At 40.6% G+C, this 26746-nt stretch overlaps 1 protein-coding gene across 6 annotated transcripts in view; it reads left to right on the top strand.

Annotated features, from left to right (window-relative positions):
• Nucleotides 1–26083, top strand: part of LOC140495879 (protein Shroom4-like) — a 154971-nt gene extending 128888 nt beyond the window's left edge. For 5 of the 6 annotated variants that reach the window (XM_072595100.1, XM_072595098.1, XM_072595101.1 and 2 more), the window contains 3 exons: nt 16592–16769; nt 17036–17308; nt 21136–26083. In XM_072595100.1, the coding sequence (XP_072451201.1) occupies nt 16592–16769; nt 17036–17308; nt 21136–21399 (715 nt within the window). In that variant the 3' untranslated portion in view covers nt 21400–26083. The remainder of the gene's footprint in view (nt 1–16591; nt 16770–17035; nt 17309–21135) is intronic. The other variant, XM_072595099.1, reaches the window with a different exon arrangement.
• Nucleotides 26084–26746: the final 663 nt, after the last annotated feature.

The raw sequence follows: 26746 nt of genomic DNA, 5'->3' as shown, positions 1-26746 counted from the left end.
CTCTCATGTCTAATAATCACCCAGAAGAGTTGACCCTTGATCTCAAAGAACATCACTCCAGTGCTCATCATTCATCCATACTACCATTTACTATTCCCCCAGGCCTCCCCCTACTGAGGATGAATGTTCAGTACTCCGCAAAGGCCTCACCTTCATCCCTCTATGCTCCTGAATAATGAGTTTGAAGTATATTGTAACATCGAATATTTCTTCCACTCTCTCCATCTCTGGGCCCACCTTTTCAATCATGACTCCCATCCACCCACTGAGGATCCCTTCTCCTGCCTTCAACACACCCCAACCACCTGGACACCCCGTGCTGGTCTGTTACCCGTCCTTAATTCTTCATTTCCAACTGCCACCATGACACAGGCTGCCTCAACCTGTCCACTTCTCTCACCCACTCCAATCTCCCACTCTTGCAACGCGCAGCCCTCCACTCCCTCTGCTCCAACCCCAACATCACCATCAAACAAGCAGACAAGCAGTCCACTGTGGTAGTTTGGCACACTGACCTCGATACTGCTGAAGCCAGGCGCCAACTCGCAGACACTTCCTCCTACTGCCCCCTCAACCACGACCTCCCCTTCAATCACCAAGACTATCCACAACCTCATCACTTCTGGGGATCTCCCATCCACAGCCTCCAACCTCATCATTCACGAAACCCGCACCACTTGATTCTACATCCCACCAAAGATTTCCTGGTTGACCCATTGTCTCCGCCTGCTCCTGTCCCACTGAACTCATCTCTGTATACCTTGACACCATCCTGCCCCCCTTGGTCCAGGAAGTCCTTACCTACTTTCGGGACACCACCCATGCCCTTCACCTCCTCCAAGGCTTTCATTTCCCCAGCTGCCTACACCTTATCCTCACTATAAACATCCAGTCCCTGTATGTATCTATCCGCCACAACGAAGGTCTCCGTTTCTTCCTCTCACTTCAACCCCGCCAGTATCCTTCCACTGACACCTTCATCTGCCTGGCTGACCTGGTCCACACCCTTAACAACTTCTCCTTCCAATCCTCCCACTTCCTCCAAGCCAAAGGGGTAGCCATGGGCACCCGCATGGGTCCCAGCTATCCCTATCTCTTCATCAGGTATGTGGAACAGTCCAATGTCCACAGCTACACCGGAACCAACCCCCACCTTTTTCGCTCCATCGATGACTATATCTGCTCTATCTCATGCTCCCATGAGGAGGTTGAACAGTTCATCAACTTCACTACCGCCTTTTAACTCAAATTCACTTGGACCATCTCAGACACCTCCCTCCCCTTCCTGGACCCCTCCATCTCTGGTGACCAACTAACCATGGGCACCTACTACAAACCCACGAACTCCCAGAGCTACCTGGACGACACCACCTCTCCCCCCCCCCCCCCCCCCCCCCCACCTGCAAAAACGCCATCACTTATTCCCAATTCCTCTGCCTCAGCTGCATTTATTCCCAGGATGACCAATTTCACCATAGAAAATTCCAGATAGCCGCCTTCAAAGACTGCAATTTCCCCTCCAGCGTATCTCCTCCACTTACCGCACCTCTGTCCTTAAACCCCACCCCTCCCAACATAACAAGGACAGTTTCTCCCCCCTCTTCCCCCCCCCCCCCCCCCCCCCCCCCACCTCACCAACCTCACCTTCCACACCACCAACCTCCAGACACAAGAGATCATCCTTTGCCACTTCTGCCACCAACAAGTAGACCCTAACACTTGGGATATTTTTCCCTCCCCACCCCTATCAGCATTTCAGAAAGACCATTCCCTCCACGATTCCTTTGTCAGATCCATGCCCCCCACCAGCCCTCACTCCATGCCTGGCACCTTCTTCTGCCATCCAAGGCCCCAAGGGATCATTCCATATCTGACAGAAATTTACCTGTGCCTCCACCAATATAATTACTGTATCGCTGCACTCAATGTGGTCTCTTCAACATCGGGGAGCCAGGCACCAACTTGCAGATCATTTCAGAGAACATCTCTGGGACTCCCACATCAACCATCCCCACTGCCCCATGGCTGAACTTTTCAACTTCCCCTCCCATCCTACCAAGGACATGCAGATCCTGGGCCCTCCTCCATCGTCAACACCTGGAGGAAGAACACCTCATCTTCCGCCTTGGCACAGCCTAATTTATTGACCAATCAACAGGCATCTATGTTGGGTTGGCAGACCAAGTCTAACACTCTATAGTAGCACATTTGACTCTGTCAGAAGGCTGTGTCCAAGCCTTGGACATAAATGTCTGGGCTGACACTCCAATCCAGCACTAAAGGAATGCAATAGTCTTGGGGGGTGTCACCTTTCATTTAAAAAAAAAACCCTTAAAAATAGGTCCAGTTTACTTCCTGAAATGGGCCTAAAAATCCCCTAGCACTATTTTGGAAGGCGAGCAGGGGAGGTGCTCTGGTCAATATTTCTCCCTCGAGCAGTATGACAGAAATCAGTTATCGGATAATTGTGATGCTGTTTGAGAGAACTCATTCTGTACAAACTGGCTGACCCATTTTCTACAACAGTGAGTATATTTCTAATGAACTTTTATTGGTTATGAAGTGTTTTGAGGCATCTGTGGTCATGAAAGGCCCCATATATAAATGCAAATCTGCTTTTTTCTATGTGTATTGTTTTCAATTTATGAGCTTCTGTGAATTTCTGGAATGTCTTTTATGAATTTGTAAAAGGATAACACAGGGATTCATGCTTCAGTATTATTTCAACATGCAGTCACTTTATTTTTGGATAACTTGTGAGAAGGCACAAAGAAAGTCTGAATCTGTGTGTCTTAGCTGCAGCTTGATTTGAAATCCATTCTGAATGGTATCTTTCATCAATGTGTTGCTGTAATTATGCATCATTCTTGCCAACCCGAGGACGATTCCAGTGATTTAATGGTGCAGTGGCCCCACACAATTCCTATTTTTATAAACTAAAATACTAATCTACAAGTCTATTCAAGATCTCTGCTGCTGATTTCCTATAAAGTATTTGTACCTGAATGCAGCTTAGTAAGCTTGTCATGGGGTCACAAGATGTAAAAAGCACGGCAAAGAGCGGTGGCCATGTTTCCAACACTGACTGGGTCACACACAGCACAAGACTTTTGGAGGTTTATCATCACAATCCCAGGACATCACTGCAGGGATTCCTCAGGGTAGTGTCTCAGGCACAACCGTCTTTAACTGCTTCAATTCCCTATCATCGGCATCCTGAAATTACCATTGACTAGAAGCTGAATTTGACCAGCCATATAAATAATGTGGCTACAACAGTAGGTCAGAAGCTTGAAATTCTGTAGTGAGTAACAAACCCCCTGTCTAGCGAGAGCTCATCCACTATCCAAGAGGTACAAGCAAGATGTATGATGGAATATCTCTTCACTTGTCTGTATAAGTGCAGCAATGTTTGAGGCTTGACTTCATCCGTAACTGGACTGATGTACCGTCAAGTATTTAAACTACTGGGCCACAGTAGTAGCAGTCTGTATCATATGTAGTGATTCGCAAAGTTCCTTTTACTGCAAAGTTCCTTCCAAACCTGGGACCACTACCAACTAGAAGGACAAGGACAGTAGATGCATGGTACACAACCTGAAAATTCCCCTCCAAGTCCTATGTCACTTTTACTTGGAAATATATCACCATTCCTTCACTGACACTGAGTCACAATCCTGGAATTTCCTCCCTAACAGCACTGTGGGTGTAGCACTGCGGATTCACTTCAGTATTTCAAGAAAAGGTTCGTCATTGCCTTTCCAAGGACAGTTAGGGAGAGGCAAAAAATTGTTGATCTTGTAAGCAATTCTGAAATCCTGTGAAATAATTTTTTTAATATGAACAAGCTCTAGAATTCCCTTTTTTATACCTCACTGTATCACTTTCCCCCTTTAACGCACTTAAGAACTAAGTCTTTGACCAAACTGTTGGTCATCTGACCTTGTAACTTCTTGAGTGGCTTTGGTGTCTTACTCATTTTGTAATGCTCCCACAAAACACCATATGACGTTCCTTTATCTTTAAAGGCATAATATAAATGGATACAATGTTAAAGTAATCAGAATAGAATGCTCTGTTTCAAAGTCTTCTCTAGCAACTAGAGTTTCTACTAAGTGCCTTTCTAAGGTCAGGCTGTTTTTGGGTATGCAGCATCTCCATGATTGTCTTTATCTGAATTACTTACTGCCTTGAGCTGTATGCTTGACAACAGCTAATGCAGCTTTATGATACAGTCCATTGATTAGAATTTACAGTCTTCCTGAATGTCCTGCCACAACTCTCAGTAATACTTAAGGAGTTTGTTTCATGTAACTTAGAAGGTTTCTCTTCCTTAGATTATTTATGGAATGGGTGAATATAAACTCCTCTTTCCAAAGAGGGTTGTGGATTCTAAAAAAACTGCTACTTCATTCCTTTTAGTAGTTAGTTTTGTGGTTCCCAGAATAACATGTTTGGAAAAGCAAAGCTGAAAATGCCAGGAATACTCAACAGGTCTGCAGCATCTGTGGAGAGAAAAACAATTAAAGTTTAAGGTCCAATTGCATCAGACCTTTTTAGTTCTGATGAAAAATCATGGAAGAAGTTGGTACATTACTTCAGTTTTCTTCAAGCTGATTGTAAGAAACATAGAAAATAGGTGCAGAAGTAGACCATTTGGCCCTTCCAGTCTGTACCACCATTCAATATGATCATGGCTGATCATGCAATCTCCGTATCCCACTCCCACTTTTTCTCCCTAACCCCTGATCCTGTTCGCCACAAGGGCCACCTCCAGCTCCCTCTTGAATATATATAAAATGGATTGGTCCCAACACCTTTCTGTGGAAGAGGGTTCCACAGGTTCACAGCTCTCTGAGTAAAACAATTCTTCCTCATCTCAGTCCTGAATGGCTTACCCCTTATTCTTAGATTATGGCCCCTATTTCTGGACATTCCAAACATCAGGAACATTCTTCCTGCATTTGTCTGTCCAGTCCCAACAGGATTTTACATTTCTATGGGATTTGCCCCCACCCCAAAACCCCATTCATCTTAAGTCCAGTCGATCCAATCTTTCTTCATATGTCACTCCTGCCATCCTGGGAATCAATCTGTTGAACCTTCGTTGGACTCCCTCAATAGCAAGAAAGTCTTTCCTCAGACTAGAAATTCAAAACTGCACACAATACTCAATATGTATCCTCACCAAGGCCCATGAATAACTGCAGCAAGACGTGTATCCTATACTCCAATCCTCTCACTATGAAGGCCAGTATACCATTTAGCTTTGCTCACCACCTGCTGTACCTCATACCAACCTTCAGCAACTGTTCCACCCTGACACCCAGGTCTCAATGCACCTCACCATTTCCTAAACTGCTACCATTCAGATGATAATCTAACTTCCTGTTTTTGCAACCAAGTGGATAACCCCATATTTATCCACATTATATTATGTTTGCCATATATTTGCCTGCTTAGCCACCATATTCAAATCACCCTGCAGCCTCTGAACAACCTTCTTACAGCACATGCTGCCACCTAGCTTAGTGTCATCTGCAAATTTGGAGATATGACATACAATTCCTTTGTCCAAATCGTTAATGTACATTGTGAATATCTGAGCCAAAGTTGTTGAATAAGTTGGAGAACAAATCCATGCTACATTACATACTAGCTTTGAACCAGCAGCTAGTGGACAATCACTAGATTACAGTTCCATAGAGAACATGAACTCTTAATTAGCTTGGCCTAATGATTGTTCCTCTTGTTTGAGCATTGACCGGTTAATTGCTGAAGGAAGTTGAGCCCAATCCTGTCCACATGAATGAACTTCCAGCTGTGATTGCTGAATGACAGTCACAGGCAGGAAGCCTGGTTGGGTTATTTGTTTCTTTTCTCATCTGAGAATGATGACTGGGATGGTATAACATTGCAGAGGTCAGTAACACTACCTCTGTTCCGATCAGCTCAGTTAGGATAGCTACTGGGATTTGAACTCTGATTTTGCTTCTCTATATGGTACAGCTAAACATCAGATAAATTGCTCTCTTTACTTTTTCTATTCTTTGCACATGTGATGTTAGAGAGCTCTAAATTAGTTGCAGGACATATCACTACTCTTGCCAGAGATATCATGAGAAAGTTATTAGTGAAGCTTATGTCTCCTGCAAAGGTTGTTCTGGTTCCTGGGGATATGTTTCCTTGGTAATATTTAACAAGTGGCTAACAAAGTTATTTCTCTGCACTTTGAAAAAAAATTCTCAGTGAGGGATTTTTGGACTCAGCCCTGACGTCTGTTTTTTTGCTTAATTCACACTTTCAGAACACACAGGGAGATGTGAGCTATCCAAGATGAGCATACTAGTGGGAGAAAGTTCAAAGCTGGTAGCTAACCCTAAGGGTCACTTGTTTTAGTCCTGGTTTGTGTTTTATTAACTGCAAACAATTATAGCACCAGTTTCAGCACCAGAGTTGGCCTAAATTCTTCGACTGCTTTTGGTTAGACCCAGATTGGGGGTATTTGATGAAGATTGGATTAGTCTTAGTGATAGGTTTACATGGTTAACTAGCCTATGGAGGCTTTTTGCATTTTGTTTTTGAACAGCAGCTCCAGACTGCTGTACCAGAATGCTTCTCTGCAATGCCAGCAATTTTATGCAAAGCGATTAACCTTTAAACTGTATAAAAGGTACTTAGTGTCCTGACCACAAATCAGAACTCCAGTAATGTTTATCATTTTTGTGGTTGCCATATTTGATGCCTCTGAGCAAGCCTAACAGTGACTGTGGCCATTTGTACTGAATTATAGGCAGTTTGTTGCACTTTGAAGCTAGGCCAAGTAAAAGAAGAGAGAAACTGCCTGTACGTAAGTTAAGTTGTTTGCATCTGGCACTGAGTAAATTGTTGCCTAGAAGTCACTTAACCATACCACTTTTTTTCTGCATCCCCAAACAATATTCTATGCACAGATGTATTCTAAACTGTGGTTACAGCAACTTTCATAGTATTCTGAACAAAGCCATCAATCAGTTACAAGTACTCACTTGAACAGGAGCAGGAAGCACTTGAAACATGTGTATAAAAGTAAGTCATTTCTGTTGATAAATGTAATGATTGTAAACAGTGAGCTAGCTTAAAGTATATTGGAAGGACAGGTTGAAGGACAGCATCTTGGAGCAAGAGGCTGACCAAAAGAATGAAGAAGTAGAAACAGAACGTGATAGCTTCAGGAGTTTTAATAATTCTGAGGACAAACAACACATTTTTGCAAGAGCGGGATAAATTTCATTGCTTACCTCCTGAAATTGAAGGATTATTAACAACAGGAATAAAGATAGTTGAAGTAATGAGTCATTGGGAACAATAACATGGAAGAGTAGGCAGGAAGCACTGTTTGAAGAGAACTAGGACCTAAATTAAAGTACAGCTTTCCAAAGGTTGGAGTCCCTAGATTATTGTCAGAATTATGTGCAGATTAGCATAATCGATTTTGCAACAGAGAACAAGTGTGGCAAAATGGATTACACATCATTGAACTGGTACCATTACTGGGACTGAAAGGAATAATCTTTGGGCTTGGCTGCACCTAAATTGATCTTGTGCCAGGGTCCTAGTGAAAAGGATAGATATGGCAATTACAGAGACTTCAATCTAATAATGGGAAGCATAGGTAGTAAAGGAAGTTGCCATCAAAACAAATTATATGGAAAAGAGTAGAGCAACAGTCACAAATTTTGCTTGTGGCTGTATAAGTGAGGGAAAATAAGTGGGAGGATATAAAGTATTTCAACAGGAAAATGAAATCAGAAACTTGAACAAAATATTTGGGCTGAGGGACAGGTTACAATTAACTTCTCAAATAAGCATTGTTTATATAAATGCAAGGAGTACATGCTGGATACATTGAATGAATTGCAATTACAAATTCAGTTCGGAGGTAAGGCATGGTTACAGAGACTGTCAGACAGTCAAGAATTGAAACTAAAACGAGCAGGTTAAAGGCTTGTATGGAAAATAGAGAAAAGATGGTGCCAACTTTGAAGTAATATATTGTATAAATGCAGAGATTGCACAACACGTAATCAAGCCAGTGACTTTAATGGGGGATTTTAACTTTCATAATGAGCGGTAAAAGGGCACTTACCTGTTGAGTTGTCTCAGAATCCAATTCAATTAGGGATAGTTAACATGGCTTTGTGTGTGGAAAATCATGTCTCACTAACTTGATTGAGTTTTTTGAGGAAACAACAAAGAGGATTGATGAGGATGAAGTGGTGGACATGATCTATATGGACTCCAGTAAGGCATTTGACAATGTTCCTCATGGACTAGTCAGCAAGGTTAGATCACATTGAATACAGGGAGAGCTAGCCATTTGAAAACAGAACTGGCTCAAAGATAGAAGACAGAGGATGATGGTGGAGAGTTGCTTTTCAGACTGAAAGCCTGTGACCAGCAGTCTGCCACAAGACTCGATGCTGGGTCTGTTAGGTTCTTTTTCTTGAGATTCTTACACACTTGATGCAACTACAATATACCACTTTCTGTGAACAGCTAAAGTTTATTAAGTAATTACAAACTTTTGGAGGAACCCTTAAACACTCTTCACGGAGCTTATGGAGCCGTGTCAAGAGACATCCCTGACAAGGGAACAGTCTTCCCTTTTACATCACCACCCGTAATGCCCACAAGACAACCCCCTGCCACTCTCTGTAGTCACATGCCACTCGAGACACAATGTAGTAATTTGATTATTTCCAGAAATAATGTAATAAAATTGATGCTGAATTGCAGGAGGTGGCCATGTAAATTTTTACATTCTGCATGCAAGACAGAGAAATATGCCACCACCTCTTTCCCCCCCCCCCCCCCCCCCCCACCAACCCCCGAATGTCTAACTTCTTACAGATCAGCTGAACAAATTAACCCTTTAATATCTCAGGTCCACTTCTTTTCGTCATTTATGTAAATGATTTGAATATGAACATAGGACGTACAGTTAGTAAGTTTGCAGATGACACGAAAATTGGAGGTTTAATGGACGCTGAAGGTGGTTATCTCAGAGTACAAAGGGATCTTGATCAGATGGGCCAAGGAGTGGCAGTTGGAACTTAATTTAGATAAATATGAGGTGATACATTTTGGAAAGGCAAATCAAGGCAGGACTTATACACTTAATGGCAAGGTCCTGGGGAGTATTGCTGAACAAAGAGACCTTGTAGTGCTGGTTCATAGTTCCTTGAAAGTGGAGTTGCAGGTAGATCGGATAGTGAAAGTGTTTGGTATGCTTTCCTTTATTGGTCAGAACATGGGGTAAGGGAGTTGGGAAGTCATGTTGCAACTGTACAGGACATTGGTTAGGCCATTTATGGAATATTGTGTGCAATTCTGGTCTCCCTCCTATCAGAAGCATGTTGTGAAACTTGCAAGGGTTCAGAAAAGATTTCCAAGGATGCTGCCAGAGTTGGAGGATTTGAGCTGTAGGGAGTGTTGAATTTGCTGGGACAGTTTTCCCTGGCGAGTCAGAGGCTGAGGGGTGATCTTAAAATCATGAGGGTCAAAGAGTCATAGAGATGTACAGCATGGAAACAGACCCTTCGGTCCAACCAGATATCCCAACCCAATCTCGTCCCACCTGCCAGCACCCGGCCCATATCCCTCCAAACCCTTCCTATTCATATACCCATCCAAATGCCTCATAAATGTTGCAATTGTACCAGCCTCCACCACATCCTCTAGCAGCTCATTCCATACACATACCACCCTCTGCGTGAAAAAGTTGCCCCTTAGGTCCCTTTTATATCTTTCCCCTCTCACCCTAAACCTATGCCCTCCAGTTCTGGACTCCCCGACCCCGGGAAAAACACTTTGCCTATTTATCCTATCCATGCCCCTCATAATTTTGTAAACCTCTATAATGTCACCCCTCAGCCTCCGACACTCCAGGGAAAACAGCCCAGCCTGTTCAGTCTCTTCCTGTAGCTCAGATCCTCAAACCCTGGCAACATCCTTGTGAATCTTTGTTGAACCCTTTCAAGTTTCACAACATCTTTCCAATTGGAAGGAGACCAGAATTGCACGCAATATTCCAACAGTGGCCTAACCAATGTCCTGCTCAGCCGCAACATGACCTCCCAACTCCTGTACTCCATACTCTAACCAATAAAAGAAAGCATACCAAACGCCGCCTTCACTATCCTATCTACCTGCGACTCCACTTTCAAGGAGCTATGAACCTGCATTCCAAGGTCTCTTTGTTCAGCAACACTCCCTAGGACCTTACCATTAAGTGTATAAGTCCTGCTAAGATTTGCTTTCCCAAAATGCAGCACCTCTCATTTATCTGAATTAAACTCCATCTGCCACTTCTCAGCCCATTGGCCCATCTGGTCCAGATCCTGTTGTAATCTGAGGTACCCACTTCGCTGTCCACTACACCTCCAATTTTTGTGTCATCTTCAAACTTACTGACTGTACCTCTTATGCTCGCATCCAAATCATTTATGTAAATAACAAAGCATAGGGGACCCAGCACCGATCCTTGTGGCATTCTACTGGTCACAGGCCTCCAGTCTGAAAAACAACCCTCCACCACCACCCTCTGGCTTCTACCTTTTTGAGCCAGTTCTGTATCCAAATGGCTAGTTCTCCCTGTATTCCATGAGATCTAAACTTGCTATTCAGTCTCCCATGGGGAACCTTATCGAACGCCTTACTGAAGTCCATATACATCACATCTACTGCTCTGCCCTCCTCAATCTTCTTTGTTACTTCTTCAAAAAACTCAATCAAGTTTGTGAGACATGATTTCCCATGCACAAAGCCAAGTTGACTATCCCGAATCAGTCCTTGCCTTTCCAAATACATGTACATCCTGTCCTTCAGGATTCCCTCCAACAAAAAGCTTGCCCACCACTGAGGTCAGGCTCTCTGATCTATAGTTCCCTGGCTTGTCTTTACCACCCTTCTTAAACAGTGGCACCACGTTTGCCAACCTCCAGTCTTCCGGCACCTCACCTGTGACTATCGATGATACAAATATCTCAGCAAGAGGCCCAGCAATCACTTCTCTACCTTCCCACAGAGTTATCAGGTACACCTGATCAGGTCCTGGAGATTTATCCACCTTTAACCGTTTCAAGACATCCAGCACTTCCTCCTCTGTAATCTGGATATTTTTTCAAATTGTCACCATCTATTTCCCTACAGTCTATTTCTTCCATATCCTTTTCCATAGTAAATACTGATGGAAAATATTCATTTAGTATCTCCCTCATTTTCTGTGGCTCCATACAAAGGCTGCCTTGCTGATCTTTGAGAGGTTCTATTCTCTCCCTAGTTACCCTTTTGTCCTTAATATATTTGTAAAAACCCTTTGGATTCTCCTTAATTCTATTTGCTAAAGCTATCTCATGTTCCCGTTTTGCCCTCCTGATTTCCCTCTTAAGTATACTCCTACTTTCTTTAAACTCTTCTAAGGATTCACTCAATCTATCCTGTCTATACCTGACATATGCTTCTTTTTCTTAACCAAACCCTCAATTTCTTTAGTCATCCAGCATTCCCTTTACCTACTAGCCTTCCCTTTCATCCTGACAGGAAATACTTTCTCTGGATTCTTGTTATCTCACTTCTGAAGGCTTCCCATTTTCCAACTGTCCCTTTACCTGCGAACATCTGCCACCAATTAGCTTTCGAAAGTTCTTGCCTATTACCATCAAATTCTTGCCTAATACTGTCAAAGAGATTTCCTCTGGGGCTTGGAGTTTTCTGTGAAGTCAGCTCCTCGTTCAGGAGACTAGGCAGCAGCACATCACATGTGAGACCCTGTCCCCACCTCTTGCCCACCCCCACCCACCAACCCTGAACCCCTGTCCACCTCCAACCACTGTCTGACCCACATCCGCGCCACTGCCCCCAGCCAAACCCCCATCACCTCCCCAACCCCCGGGACAGCCAGATTGTACACCAACAGTAAGTCTGCTGATGCCTTTGTGGGGTAAGTGTCTAAATAGTGTACACGTGCGTTCCCTCACTCTCTCTCACACACTTTTTACTGCAACATTTTGCCAGGTTCCACCTTTGCTCTGTACAGGACAATGTTGGAGAGATTATCTGGGGAAAGGGGGATTTAGGGTTCACCCCTGTGTAGAATTCCAGGCAAAGTAATTTGAAGATGGTGCTTGGACTGTCCAGGACTGTTCTCGGAAGCATTTCAGTGAGCCAAGTTTGTTATTAATCATTGTACCTGTAAACAAAAGACGCAATCAGGGTTGAAACAGCGCTTTGACGTAATGTTTCTATTAGGACCTTGAGATCCTCTTTGGATAATCCAATATTCGGATAATTGATATTCGGATAGTTGAGGTTCCTCTGTATTACTCTAGATGAAGTCCCATTGTGTCCTGTACAATTATAACAGCACTCCTTACTTTTATTCTCCATTCCCCTTGTACTAAAGGCCAACATCCTGTTGGCCTCCCTAATTATTTGCATGCTAACATTTTGTAATTCATGTATAAGGACAGCTAGATGCCTCGGTACCACAATAAGGCCAATGAGGCTTGTCTGTTCATGTACATATATCATTAAAAAGCAATGAATTGTTACAGAAAATAATATAAAAGGCTAACAAAAGTTTACTTTCATATTTAAAGATTGAAATTAAAGGATTAGAAAAGTTTATAATGCAGCTGTGCAGCACCATAATTAGATCACATTTGGCAAACTCTGAACAGTTCCATGCACTGTACCTTAGTATCCTAACTTTGAGGGGAATGAAGCATCAATTTACCCAGCATTGCAAGGGTTAAATTATCATGAGAGATTACAAACTAGAGTAAAAGCCCTGAGAGTTACAAAATATTATGATGAATAAATGGGGTGAATGATGGAAAACATTTCTGCTGATAGGGATACTAAGATTAGATTTTCGTGAGTGAAAGTAGGAAATATTTCTACACTGAAAGGGGATTAGTAGTTTGGAATGCTCTTCTGCCAATGATAGTTGATGCTAATTAATTGTCAGTAGTTTTAGTTATCAATTTCAGATTTAAAATTAAGTGTTATGAGGCAACAGCAAATATGTGGAGATGGATCTTAGCAGTTATGATCTTATTGGATGGTGGGACAAGCTTGACAAGTTCAGTAACAAAAAGAGAAATTGCTGAAAAAGCTCAGCAGGTCTCGCAGCATCTGTGCAGAGAAATCAGAGTTAACATTTCAAGTCCAGTAACCATTCCTCAGAACTGGGATTCAAGAATCAATTCCTGTATGTGTCCAGTTCCAAATATGAACTGGATGATATTTTTAAGAGAGGATCTGTGTATAGTACAAGTTACTGAATTGTGACTACATAGAAATACTTGTGTATTTGGATTTTTAAAAGATATCTGATAAAGTGCCATTTTAAAGGTTAATAGGAGATAAGATCTTGTGGTGTGATGGGGTAATACATTAGCATGGGTAGAGGATTGGCTAATTAACTGGGATATTTTCATATTTTTAAGCTGTAACTAGTCATGTGACACAAGGATCCGTGTTGGGGCCTAAATTATTATGATCTATAGTAAGGACATGGATTAAGGAATTGACATATTGTAGCCAATAGGCTGACAATAGAAATGTAGGTAGGAAAGCAAGTCGTGAGAAGAGTAGAAAAGATGGGTTAAATGAGGGGACACAAAATTAGCAAATGGAGTATAATCTGAGAAGATGTGAAGTTGTCTGTTTTGGTCGAAGCATAGAAATGCAGTGTATTGAATGGAGCAAGACTACAAAATGCTGTAATGCAGGAATATCTGGGTGTCCTTGTAGGTGAATAATAAAGTAAGCTTGAGCTTCTTCGGCTATGCCAGAATTTGTTGCCATCTTTAATTGCCCTGGAGAAGCTGTTGGCCTCTTTGACTGAACTTTGTGTTGTAGGAAAACCTACTGAGTGGTTAGGAAGAGAGTTCCACAGTTTTGACCCAAGAACTTGATTAATGACCCCTTCCATCACTTAGCTAGAGATAGTAAAGTTAACATTGCCATAGTTCCAGAGGACTGCTCTCTCGTCAGATAGAGAGAAATGACAGGTGATGGTTTAATCTGAGGGCCACCACACATCAAGCACCGCAAGAGAACCTTTTAGATGGTTGGACCTTCATGATGACCTCAGTATAGTGATTGGAACCAGGCGGACCCCATTGACTGAGATTCTTGATTGGCCCAGTCAGGAAACCCTAACTGACCAATATAAACAGGGAATTTAAAAACTCCTCCTTTTTTGGGACTGACCTCATGTTGGCTGGCCACTGCCAGTTACTGTGCATAAGTAAATAAAGGGTGAAGGGATACTGGGCTCTGTGCAGTTATTTCACTCGGCCTACACTGTTGGTGTCATTCTGCATCACAAACTACCCATCCAGCTAACTGACCCCAGCTGGTGATCGAGAGTAGACAAATACGATGGTGTTGGACCAGGCTGTGTTTATTCTGCTTTGCATGGACAGGCCATTCCTGGAAGGTTTTTCATCACATCTGGTAGATGTGATTGTTAGCAGGTGTGCGAGAACAACTTGGCTAGAGGTATGGCTAATTCTGGAATCTTCAGTACCAATGCTCGAATGATATCAGCGCGATTTTAATTTTGTCAACCAAATTTTTAAAATTTGCTTAAATTTTTTTTTAAAGTCAGTCAAAAACATTCAGCTGACTGAAAGCAAGACAAACTTGAAAATGCTGAGTTAATACAATCTTTGCAGATGAACCTGGAATCCTTGTTTTTCAGGCTGCGTAATTTCAGCAACAACAATATGGGGAAAGTGCAGTGGATGCTATTATAATGAACAATGTGTGTTAAGTCTTCAATTTATATTGGAAGTTGAGTTCTGAGATACACTACAATGTCAAAATTCTATTGCAGCATTCTCTTTCCGCAACCCATCTTCATTTGAAAAATGCAGCTCCTTTATAGAGAGAGAATGATTTTTAGGAACTGTTGTGCAACAATACCTGCTCACCTTATACACTGTTTTGCCCACTTTTGGATTACAGTCAATCAGGAAAGCTAATGTAGCGATAGCGCTGCTGAAGAATGATAAAGATAAGCTTAGAGGTGTTGACAGAGGAATGGCAGAAGCAGTGACTAACTACTTTATCATCTTCAGTCAAAACTGGGGTATTTTTTTGTAGATACTAATAGTGATGAACTCAAGGATATTAACAGAGCTTGGAAGGAAATGGAGAAAATAATTGACTAAGTATTGCACCTATAAAAATATAAAATCCCAAGTCCAGATGGTATCCAGCCAAATATATTCAAGGAAACTAAGCATCAGAAGTACCTTTGTAATATCTGTTATATCATTGATATCAATGATATCAACTTCAATATCTTTACTAAATCTGGTAGAAGAACCTGTAGTAACAAAATATCATAATCGTATGCATAGATTTCAAAAGCTCAGTCATGCTGAAAGAGTCTGGTAGAATCCCTTGGACATAATGGCAAGGGTCAATCTCATATTTTGGTTTTCAAGAGGCCTTTTGGATAGTACCACATGGTAGGCCATGACAACAGTTAGAGCATGTGGAGTTAGACTAAGTAGCTGATTAGAAAATGAATTGGCTGTAAAATAAAGTCAAGTGTAGGGTTGAATGCATTAGATTAGTTTGGAAGTGGTGTTTAATAATATCACTGTTATTTTATTTTAATGGCTGAGGCTTAAACAAGTAGCTTACCATCAAAACCTGCTGGTGATCTATAGCTAACAAGGAACTGTAGAAAATCTATAGGCTGGGTAGTTGTGGCAAATTTACATTAAGTAGATAAATGAGAGCTTATATACATTGGTAGATAAAACAAAATATCACTTCAACCTTAGAAAATTTGGGTTGAAATGAAAAGGGATGTAGGTTAAAAATCATTAACAGAAGCATCACAGATCAACAAAGCAAGAATAAATATTAATAAAGCATTAATTTATCTGAAGGGATGTAACATTCAAAAGTGCTGAAGGTGTAAGCATGTAGTCAGGCTGCACTTGGAGTTGTACAAAGTACAAGTTTGCATATTGAAAATGACTGGAGGGCAATGCAAGCAAGATCTGGATGAGAACAGAGGTGAAACCAGAAATGAAAGATTTTCTTTAGGTATCATTTAGGATTAAATTGATGCTTTTCCTAGAGTCAACCTGATTGAAATCATTGCTAATATGAACAGATTGTACAGGTAAAGTGTCCATAAATACAAAGTACTTATTCAGTAGAGAAATGAGAAATGTATATACTTAGTTTAGAAGGTAGAATCCAGGACCATAAAAGATGAGACCAACAGCTTAAATGATTGCAGAAGAATATTAGACAAGAGGAAAACTAATAGAAAGGTATGCTTAAAGGTAGAGAAGAGATGGATGGAATGTAAGGAAACTTGTGAGGAAGGTAAACACCAGCACAGACAGTCTGGGGCAAATTGTTTTATTCTGTGCAGGAAATTCTATGTAATCCGTATGTTCATGAATTCACGTGTGAAGGGCATCGATACTACGTTTCATCAGCACTTTTTGTTTAGAATTTGTCTTGGTTTCTTGCATAGCTAATGTGTTTTTCTTTGCTTTCTTTACAGATGTACTGCACAGGCCACCTCCTCAACAGCAATCACTAGCTCAACTTCTTGCTCAGCTTACTATAGCACATCTGCTGCCAAGGCCGAGCTGTTGAACAAAATGAAGGACTTACCAAATATGGCTGAAGTGTGTTTGGAAGAGGAGGAGGAAGAGGAGGAAACGTTGATAGAAAAGAAGGTATTAAGTTTTTTTCCCAGATATAGAATTGTCCTAGGTGGTGAGAGGAGGCACCTGCTAAATAAGGTTAGCAGGCAGAAAGGTCTAAAAAGTAATCCGAAAGCAACCCTTCATGGGACATGTAAGTACCAAGGATCCGTTATTTGTATGGAGGCCTGTGTGCAGACTTGTCTCATGTATCATGTGATGAAAGTTTTATACTTTCACATCATTTTGAGCAAAGGAATTCTCTTCTAATCAATATTTTTTCTTCTAAATTTCCACAGCAGCAACTGATTAGCAGTCTTAGCAGGAAACTCTCTGTATTGCATGAAGCCCAGAAGAGCCTCTTGGAAGACATCAGTGCAAACTGTGCGTTGGGGGAAGAGGCAGAAAGACTGGTCAAGAATGTCTGCAAACCAAATGAGTTTGATAAGTACCGAATGTTCATTGGGGATTTGGATAAAGTTGTAAACCTGTTGCTGTCTCTCTCAGGCCGACTTGCTCGAGTGGAAAATGCCTTAAATAACCTGGATGTTGAAATGAGTGAGGAAGAAAGGGTAGGTATTGTCAGTCAATGCTAAATCATAACTATATTATGGATGTAATGCCAAAGAATGTCAAGTGGAATTGGTCAGATTTTCACTTTGGCTATGGCCATTACCTGACACTTGTGTAGCATGACTGAATTGGATTAGATTCCCGACAGTGCGGAAAGACCATAAGACAGGAGTGGAAGTAAGGCCATTCGGCCCATCGAGTCCACTCCGCCATTCAATCATGGCTGATGGGCATTTCAACTCCACTTACCCGCATTCTCCCCGTAGCCCTTAATTCCTCAAGACAACAAGAATCTTATCAATCTCTGCCTTGAAGACATTTAGCATCCCGGCCTCCACTGCACTCTGCGGCAATGAATTCCACAGGCCCGCCACTCTCTGGCTGAAGAAATGTCTCCGCATTTCTGTTCTGAATTTACCCCCTCTAATTCTAAGGCTGAGTCCACGGGTCCTAGTCTCCTCACCTAACGGAAACAATTTCCTAGCGTCCACCCTTTCCAAGCCATGTATTATCTTGTACGTCTCTTTAAGTCTCCCCTTAATCTTCTAAACTCCAATGAATACAATCCCAGGATCCTCAGCCGTTCCTCATATGTTAGATCTACCATTCCAGGGATCATCTGTGTGAATCTCCGCTGGACACGTTCCAGTGCCAGTATGTCCTTCCTGAGGTGTGGGGACCAAAACTGGACACAGTACTCCAAATGGGGCCTAACCAGAGCTTTATAAAGTCTCAGTAGCACAACAGTGCTTTTAAATTCCAACCCTCTTGAGATAAATGACAACATTGCATTCGCTTTCTTAATCACTGACTCAACCTGCGTGTTGACCTTTAGAGAATCCTCGACTAGCACTCCCAGATCCCTTTGTACTTTGGCTTTACAAATTTTCTCACTGTTTAGAAAGTAGTCTGTGCTTTTATTCTTTTTTCCAAAGTGCAAGACCTCGCATTTGTTCACGTTGAATTCCATCAGCCATTTCCTGGACCACTCTCCCAAACTGTCAAGATCCTTCTGCAGCCTCCCCACTTCCTCAGTACTACCTGCCTGTCCACCTAACTTCGTATCATCTGCAAACTTTGCTAGAATGCCCCCAGTCCCTTCATCCAGATCATTAATATATAATGCGAACAGCTGTGGCCCCAACACTGAACCCTGTGGGACATTGCTCGTCACCAGCTGCCATTCTGAAAAAGAACCTTTTATCCCAACTCTCTGCCTTCTGTCAGACAGCCAATCCTCAATCCATAAGGCCATTGGCCCATCGATTCCACACCAACCCTCTGAAGAGTAACACACCCAGGCCTATTTCCCTCTTACTAATGTGCCTAACACTGAGCACTGTAGCATGGCCAATTCACCTGATTTGCACATCTTTGGACTGAGAGGGGAAACCGGAGCACCCGGAGGAAACCCACACAGACGCTGGGAGAAAGTGCAATCTCCACACAGACATTCATCCAAGGCTGGAATCGTACCTGGGTTCCTGGTGCTGTGGGGCTGCAGTGCTAACCACTGAGCCACTGTGACTTACTTTTCATGTAAAGCCTACCTTTTCCCCATAACATTTGATTCTATTACTAATTAAAAATTTAGTTCAGCCTTGAATATTCTTTTAAAAACCCAACCTTGAATGGCTCTTTAAGAATGCAGCTTGTCACTTGTCAGCTTGAATGCACTTGTCAGCCCAGGCCTAGATTTCAATCCACTCTTGCTGCATTTGAACATGAACTGCTTCAGTATCCGAGGAGTCCAGTGTCCACATTAGGGTATTGAAGACCCTGTTCTCATGCATCAACTCAAATCTTGATGCATTTCCATAGTAATGAATACTATGATAGTATCACTGATTGTTTGTTTGGATCTTGTCAGAAGAGAGTGAAAGTAGATGATTTAGTTACAATCAATATGTGAAATTCTGCATTGTAATGACTGATAGCAAGATCTGGGTTTAAATATTGTGAATAATTTTGACATTTCTGTTGCATAAGAACTTAGCTTAGTAGAGATGACTCTAATCAAACAGCTAACAACATCAACAAACTTTGATAGTTCAATAATCTATTTTGATGCAAATCAAGTGAGAAGAGATAAAATGGTTTTCTTCTTCTGTCACTCCCCATTTTGGTTATTAGCAGATACCTTGAATTTTGAAATGGTAGTGGGTTGCCAACTCAATATATTCTTGACTGTGCAGTCTCTAAGAACTAAGACAGACCTTTATTTTTAAGTTAAGCACATATGTGATTACTTTTATTACTAAGACCCAACAATATAAAAATGTCAAAAATGAGCAAATTCATCCTACTTCCCACTCTTGCTTGCAAACACAGACACATTTTCACAAGCTACAAAAAAGTACAGCTTTACTGTGTGTTAGATAAACTTAGCCAAGTAAAATGAAGATTGAAAGGTGAAGTCAATAAGGAGTCACGATGTTTTGTTTCTCACTGAGGCAGTTGCTGTGTAGTCATTGTGGGTATAGTATTTTCTCCTGAAATCGCAGTTGTGGAAAATCCAATGGCTTTTAATGGAAAGTCTCTGCTGTGGAGACCTTCAGCAGATCGAGATGCAGAGCTCAGATAGAAGGTTGAGATGAGAGATGGGCAAGACAACTATCTGTTGCGGTTAATATCAATTACTGTCCAGACCCTAACTTCAAAGGCCACACAAGAGGTTGTCAATATGATTTCTCTCCTTTCTAATTCCATACTCCAAAGAATATAGAGGACGAGTTCATGCAGTTCCTCTTTAGCTGTTATTTCACAGCTTAAATGATTAATTTTTAATGTCCTTGCAATTACCTTCTGAACAGATCAGTCTTCATTGATAAGATAGGAAGAAGGGTATCATAGCTCCAAAAAACTGTTGTCTCTATTGGGCCTTTGCATCTCTGTCCAAGAAAAGTGGGCAGCACAGTGGCACAGTGGTTAGCACTGCTGCCTCACAGCGCCAGAGACCCGGGTTCAATTCCCGCCTCAGGCGACTGACTGTGTGGAGTTTGCACATTCTCCCCGTGTTTGCGTGGGTTTCCTCCGGGTGCTCCGGTTTCCTCCCACAGTCCAAAGATGTGCAGGTCAGGTGAATTGGCCATGCTAAATTGCCCGTAGTGTTAGGTAAGGGGTAGATGTAGGGGTATGAGTGGGTTGCGCTTTGGCCGGGCGGTGTGGACTTGTTGGGCCGAAGGGCCTGTTTCCACACTAAGTAATCTAATCTAATCTAATCTAACCTAAAAAAGTGAATATGGCTGCACATTGATGCAAATAAGTCTCATCCATCTGAAATTTTAGTCAATGTCCTTTATCTTTTTCTTTAAAGAAAAGACTTGAAATTTTGAAAACAACTGATGAAACTATAATATTTTATAAAGAACATATGTTTTTGACAATTTGATTCTACTGATGTTCCAGTGAGTGTGTGCAATGCTGAGTGGTACGAATGTTCCAGATTGGATTCTGTTCTGAATTAGCTGGCCTCTCCAAACCTGACAGGAAGCACAAGGTGGAAATAAATGTTTTGTACTATCTCGAGGGCTTTGAGGGGTAACTTTAGCTGTCAGTATAAAAACAATTGTTAGAGTCCCAGCTCTTGATTTGCTATCACACCATTGTATTGAAAATGTGTCAACTGAGAAGGGAGTGAATTTCATGCTGACACTGTGTTCACATGTGAGTAACAGCCATCTGGGAAAGATGCCACAAAATTTCTGCCTCCTGTGAATCAGCATCCTACATGATACAATAGCCTGGAGACAATAGAAGGAAGTGCAGAAAAAAAGTCCAGGAAAGGCAAAAGTAACTGATTGGCATTGTTCATTTTAATTTGCAGCATGCATTGACTGAAAAGAAAAAGCAACTTTTAGCTCAGCTCGAAGAAGCCAAAGAACTGAAAGAGCATGTGGATCGCAGAGAGCATGCTGTTCATAATATCCTTGTCAAGCACCTGTCTGAGGAGGAGCTGCAGGATTACATTCATTTTGTAAAGATGAAATCTGCCCTCATCATTGAACAGAGAGAGCTGGAGGACAAAATCAAGCTTGGCGAGGAGCAGCTCAAGTGTCTGAGGGACAGTTTATCCTTCAGACCGTGCTAACACAGCAATATTGAAATGTAGAACACTTTAAAATTAATGTTTGGTCTAAATCATTAAACTGAAATGCATCACAATTTAAGAAACAATGAATTCCTTTATCAAACATATTCATATCCAATGGTTTTAAAATCTGCTGTATATGTCTCCTATTTGTTAGATATGACCACAGTTATGAATCTTAGTCATGCTTATCCTACTAACTGACATTCTTCAGTAGAATCTGCTTATGTGAAAGGATAGAAGTATTGGCTTCAACCAGTTGGTATGGATGACCACTGCTGAAGTAACAGCCTGTACGAATCAGGAAGGTCCCAAGTTGTAATATCCACACATTGAATTGTTTGATTTTAAATGAGAGAATCTTAAGTTTCCCAAATGGTCTCTAGGTTCAGAGCTGGAAAGTAAAGTTAGTTCTGAGTCCTGGTTCTAGTTTTATCCAGTACTATTTTGGAACATGCGGAGGCTTTGCTATTTAAATACTTAATTGATAACAATCAATTGATACTTGATATTGAGATCATGATGAAGAATGTTTAATTGAGTAAGGAACTGGAGGGCTGCCGGTACAAGTGAAGTTTTACATTCTTAAGAATTGGTCTGTTGAGTAGAGGATGAAGAAGATAAAAATAAGAATTTTGAGATTAAATAAATAATAGATTTGCAAAAATAACCCCCAACAGCTGATTTTTTTTTAGCCATCATATTTTTTTTGAATTGTATAAAAGAAACCAATCAGAATCAGCTGCCTCCCATGACATTCTTTCTTTTTCAACTGGTGCTGTCATTGTAAAATAAAGTTGTAACTAATTGATTTTCATTTTTTAAAATTCCATTTTGTTTTTGAGTTATATTCTGTTTCAGAGTATACTATGTTACTAATGTAAGGGTCACCAAACACACATCCTTGACAATAACATTATAGGACTGGCTACCTTAAAAAGCAATTGTCATTTACATTTTTATTTCAATCATGGGTAAGCAACAGACTAATAGCTAATTTATTTAGTGATTTTTAGTAATAATTCATTTTTTGGTGGGTGGTTTCTGTCATTTTGCAGACACAATAATCCTGAAGAACCACAAGTTATTTTACATTAAGTTCAAACGGTTAGGCAATTTTTGCTTTCATAAACCTTATTCTTTTCTATGCATATAAATATTGCCCAACATTTTCTATTGCTGTGCACAGCCAATAGGGTGCTCTTCAAATGTGTAACTCTTAATTAAAAATGCATTAGCCTCTCTCTGATGGCTCATATCAGTAAATTTACTACCCAGTGTATCAGTGACAATAGAGGCCAGAAGTGTTTAAGTTTCGATCCTTGGTCTGTTCTAAGGTCACTTGTCTTAGTTGGGATGGGATACAAAATTAGCCAAAGTTGCAGCACCTGAGAACTATCCAGTGACCTTTATGGAGAAATGTGAATGCGGATGTTGGGTAAGCATAGGATTAGCTTCCATGGTGAAATAGCCTTCCTTCACTGAACATGACCCTGCAACCATGGCCACTCTGTCAAGATACTGCAAGTTAGTTTTCGGACATATGGACAAGAAATGGGAGGAAGGCAAAATTCCTTCACTTTTATAATAAAATTGCAGTTAATTTCAGACGAGAAAGCTACCATGATTCACTCAGCCGATTAGACCTAATTTCAGAATTTACTGTTGTACTTAAAATTGCAAAAAAAATTGATAAATGACAATAGTCTAAATTTTGAATGTCTGTATATAATATAGTGTGCTTGTGACATCCAGTGGCAAATATCAGTATTACACTATTTTTTTTCATTCCAATACCAGCTGATCCATTGAAGATGGCTTCGGTCCTCTATGTAAATGATTACTTGGAACAGAAACAACCACAGGTTGAACTGTGGGTAGATTGATCATTTGTTGTCCTCATTATTAATGCCATCCAACTGGCAATTATTTTTGTCACCAGAAATGTGATTGTGATAAATTTCAAAACTAAGAATTGCGCTCTAATGGCCACTAACACTCAAGAATGAAGTGGTGACATATTTCTAGTAGCTGTGTTAAAATAATGAAGGAATATTAAAACCTCTGCTGAATAATGGGAGGTTTGAATGATTGTTGTGCCATTTATGTTACATTTTGCACAGACTGTAACTGCTTTTGTTTCATGTACACTTATGAGAAGGAGAAATGGGATTTTTCAGACAATGTTTCTCATGTTAAGTTAGTCTGAAGCTTTTATTCAAAAACTGGAATAATTGAATTTCTGCCAAAAAGAATTACAAGGCTGCTTTTATTATTTTGTACTGCAATTTACTGTAATTCACCAGACCTTCAATTGAGGTACCTCAATCAGTATTCAGTGCATGAGAAAGATTTTTGCTGGATATATGCAGAATTGGTGTTTTAAGAATTACCTTTTGAAGCTGGAAGTGAATGATTGAGGCATAAAGTGTGCAAATGGGGAGTTTAGTATCTGGGAAACTTGAAAATATTTGGCATAATTTGTAACTTTTAAGAGTATATTCATGTTTCCCAGCTGCAGCTTGGCAGATTGAAGGTAACGTTGCTAGTGACCTAAGTCATTGAGAAGGGGTTAGACAGATGCCTGGATGGTTCGCGGGGTGTGGTGCAATAGAGGAGATTGGCCAATAGCTATAGTGGGTGATGTGGTGGTTTGACAGAACATTGGGGAAGGTTAAGCAGACTGTAGCGAATGTCCAACAGATCATGGAGCAGGTTTAATTGAGCTGGGAGAAGACACTGTTGCTCCTCTTGTTCAGTAGGTATTGTGTAAGAGCAGTTACCTGTTTAATCCATTTTTTCACACTTCCTCCATCCTGGGAAACATGACATGCAGGTCTTAAAAACAAAAGTTTTATTAAAGTAGATGCTTGTGGTCTCCTTAATATTTTACATTTTGTAAAATTCCAAACTTCTCACTCATTTCCTCTTCCATCTCCTGAGAGCGAGTTGATCACATGGTTTCCAACCTGACACATCTCCAATTAAACAACAGTTGAGCTGGTTGTGATAAGATTTACCTAACTTCATTTTACTCTCCCCTCCTGTCATTCCCATTCCCCTTCTCAAATCATCTGGGGTGACTAAAATATTTCTAGGGTATCTAGAATCGCATTTCTATAGATTTTTGTGAAATTACAGCATGTGAACACTTAAATTGTATGGTGATCTTCAACCCATTATTTTCCTTTAGCGATGCTGTTAATTTTCAGTATTTATATTTTTAACTTAGTTTTACTTTTAGCTCTGTATGAATTACAAACATTTCAGCAGACAAAAATAATTATAAATCTAACCTAACAGCACTGATTTGATTTCAGAGTTCAGCTTAGAAATTGCTGGCAATATTGCTTTGAACCTTTTCAGTATAATGCTCTTCTTTCTACTGTTCTAATTCAGGATTTATCTTTTTATTTTAAATTTGCCAAAATATCAAATAGATGAGCACCATACAGATATGTTAAATTGTTTCATTTTTTGGGTAATCACTGAAACAGTGATATACAGTTGAATCTTTCATCAGAATGCTGTTTTGATGTGGAAGTTGACATCAAATCTAATGAAAGCTTACCTTAATTTACAATCGGAACCACCTCTCCCACCACTCTTCCTCCTCTGTAATGTATCCTCTCATGTCTTCCCTATATCTGCATTCTTTTGGTAGTAAAGAGAGATATTGGCATGTGGAAACTTTTTGATCTAACTACAAGTAGGTGTGTTTTTTGCTCATCAGAAACCAATAGTTGCAACGCACCCTTTTTTCTTTAAAATAAATAACAATGTACCACTCCAACATGATGTTACTACCCATCTTCTGAAGGAGAATGTAATCCTCAAATATAATCAATTAGTAATATGTATTAATTTCCCAATTACTTTTTCAAAAATGACCTAAAATGTTTGGGAATATTTTTACACAATTTCATGATTTTTTAAATTCCCTATGCTATTTTTACTGTTATTAATGTCTATTTCATTTTAGTCAATAATATTCTATCTCTTCTAGCTAGATCATCAAAGAAACATTTGTTTTAAAACTCTTGGGTGATCATTGTTTTAGGTTGTTTAATTCTTATCCATTTTGGATATGAGCCATTTCTATAACAATTAAACTGATACTGCATATTAACCTAACAGACTTTGAATGCTAAAGAATTAGTAGTCCTGTCATGAACATAACCAGGTGAGTTAACAACTGATGCATTGGCAGTGAGGTCAGACCCCAAAAGGTCTAGGCATTGCATGCGTACCAAAATTTGGAGGCCAGAACTTTCCACTTTGGTACTTTATTTCCTGTGCATTAAAGAAGATAGTTTTATGCAGGCAAGCACAGAAATGGAAATTTTGACTGCATTGTTTTCTTAGTCAAATTGAATTTAAAGTTGCTGTTCCTCATGTGATACATTCCTAACTTAGATTTTCAAATTTACAGCCTACCCATTATAGCTTTTCTATAATTCAATAGGTTTAGCAGCATTGTTGACTGATGGATCTCTGCAGTTTAGTATTCCCTCAATTCCCAATGTTAAAGTCCTGCTAGAGAATTCTAACTCTCAATTCTGTCTTTGATATGAAAGCTGCCAGTTAATCTGACTTGCAGAAATTTACTGCTGAGCAGACTGTTCTTTTACCTAATCCTGGATTAGTGGTGCTGGAAGAGCACAGCAGTTCAGGCAGCATCCAAGTAGCTTCGAAATCGACGTTTCGGGCAAAAGCCCTTGATCAAGGGCTTTTGCCCGAAACGTCGATTTCGAAGCTACTTGGATGCTGCCTGAACTGCTGTGCTCATCCAGCACCACTAATCCAGAATCTGGTTTTCAGCATCTGCAGTCATTGTTTTTTACCTCGTTGATTTTTACCTAATCCTTCCCAGTAAATTCCTCCCTCTGTTGAACTATGTTGTGATATTGGGGTGAGAAGAGTTTGAGGATTATTGGAGTGGGACTAAGAAATATTAAAAGATTCTTGGAATGTACTGATCTGCACAATTAAAATGAAGACTACTTGAAACAGGAATTGACTCAATTACTGGATTAAGATGTTGGCAGTTATTTTAATATTTTCTAAAACATTCAGTATGAGCACCTTCAATTGACCTTTGTACTTGTGCAAAAGACTACCCGTCTCTACCTTAATTAGAAGCAATCAATTCTCAGGTTATCTCCAAGCCTTCAGTTTAAAATGAAGAGTTTCTTCATTGTCGTTCACTTCTCAAAGCCACCTTATTACCCTTTAAGTATACCTTACTCCTTTGGATGCCTTATATTCTGAAAAAAATGGAGCCAGCTACCCAGTGTTGGCCAGCTACTTGATTCTGTTGGACAGGGTTTGTGAGGAGCAGACTATG

The sequence above is a fragment of the Chiloscyllium punctatum genome, chromosome 25, assembly GCF_047496795.1.
Source record: "Chiloscyllium punctatum isolate Juve2018m chromosome 25, sChiPun1.3, whole genome shotgun sequence".
NCBI classification, from domain to species: Eukaryota; Metazoa; Chordata; class Chondrichthyes; order Orectolobiformes; family Hemiscylliidae; genus Chiloscyllium; species Chiloscyllium punctatum.
This window is presented reverse-complemented; position numbering and strand designations above follow the sequence as displayed.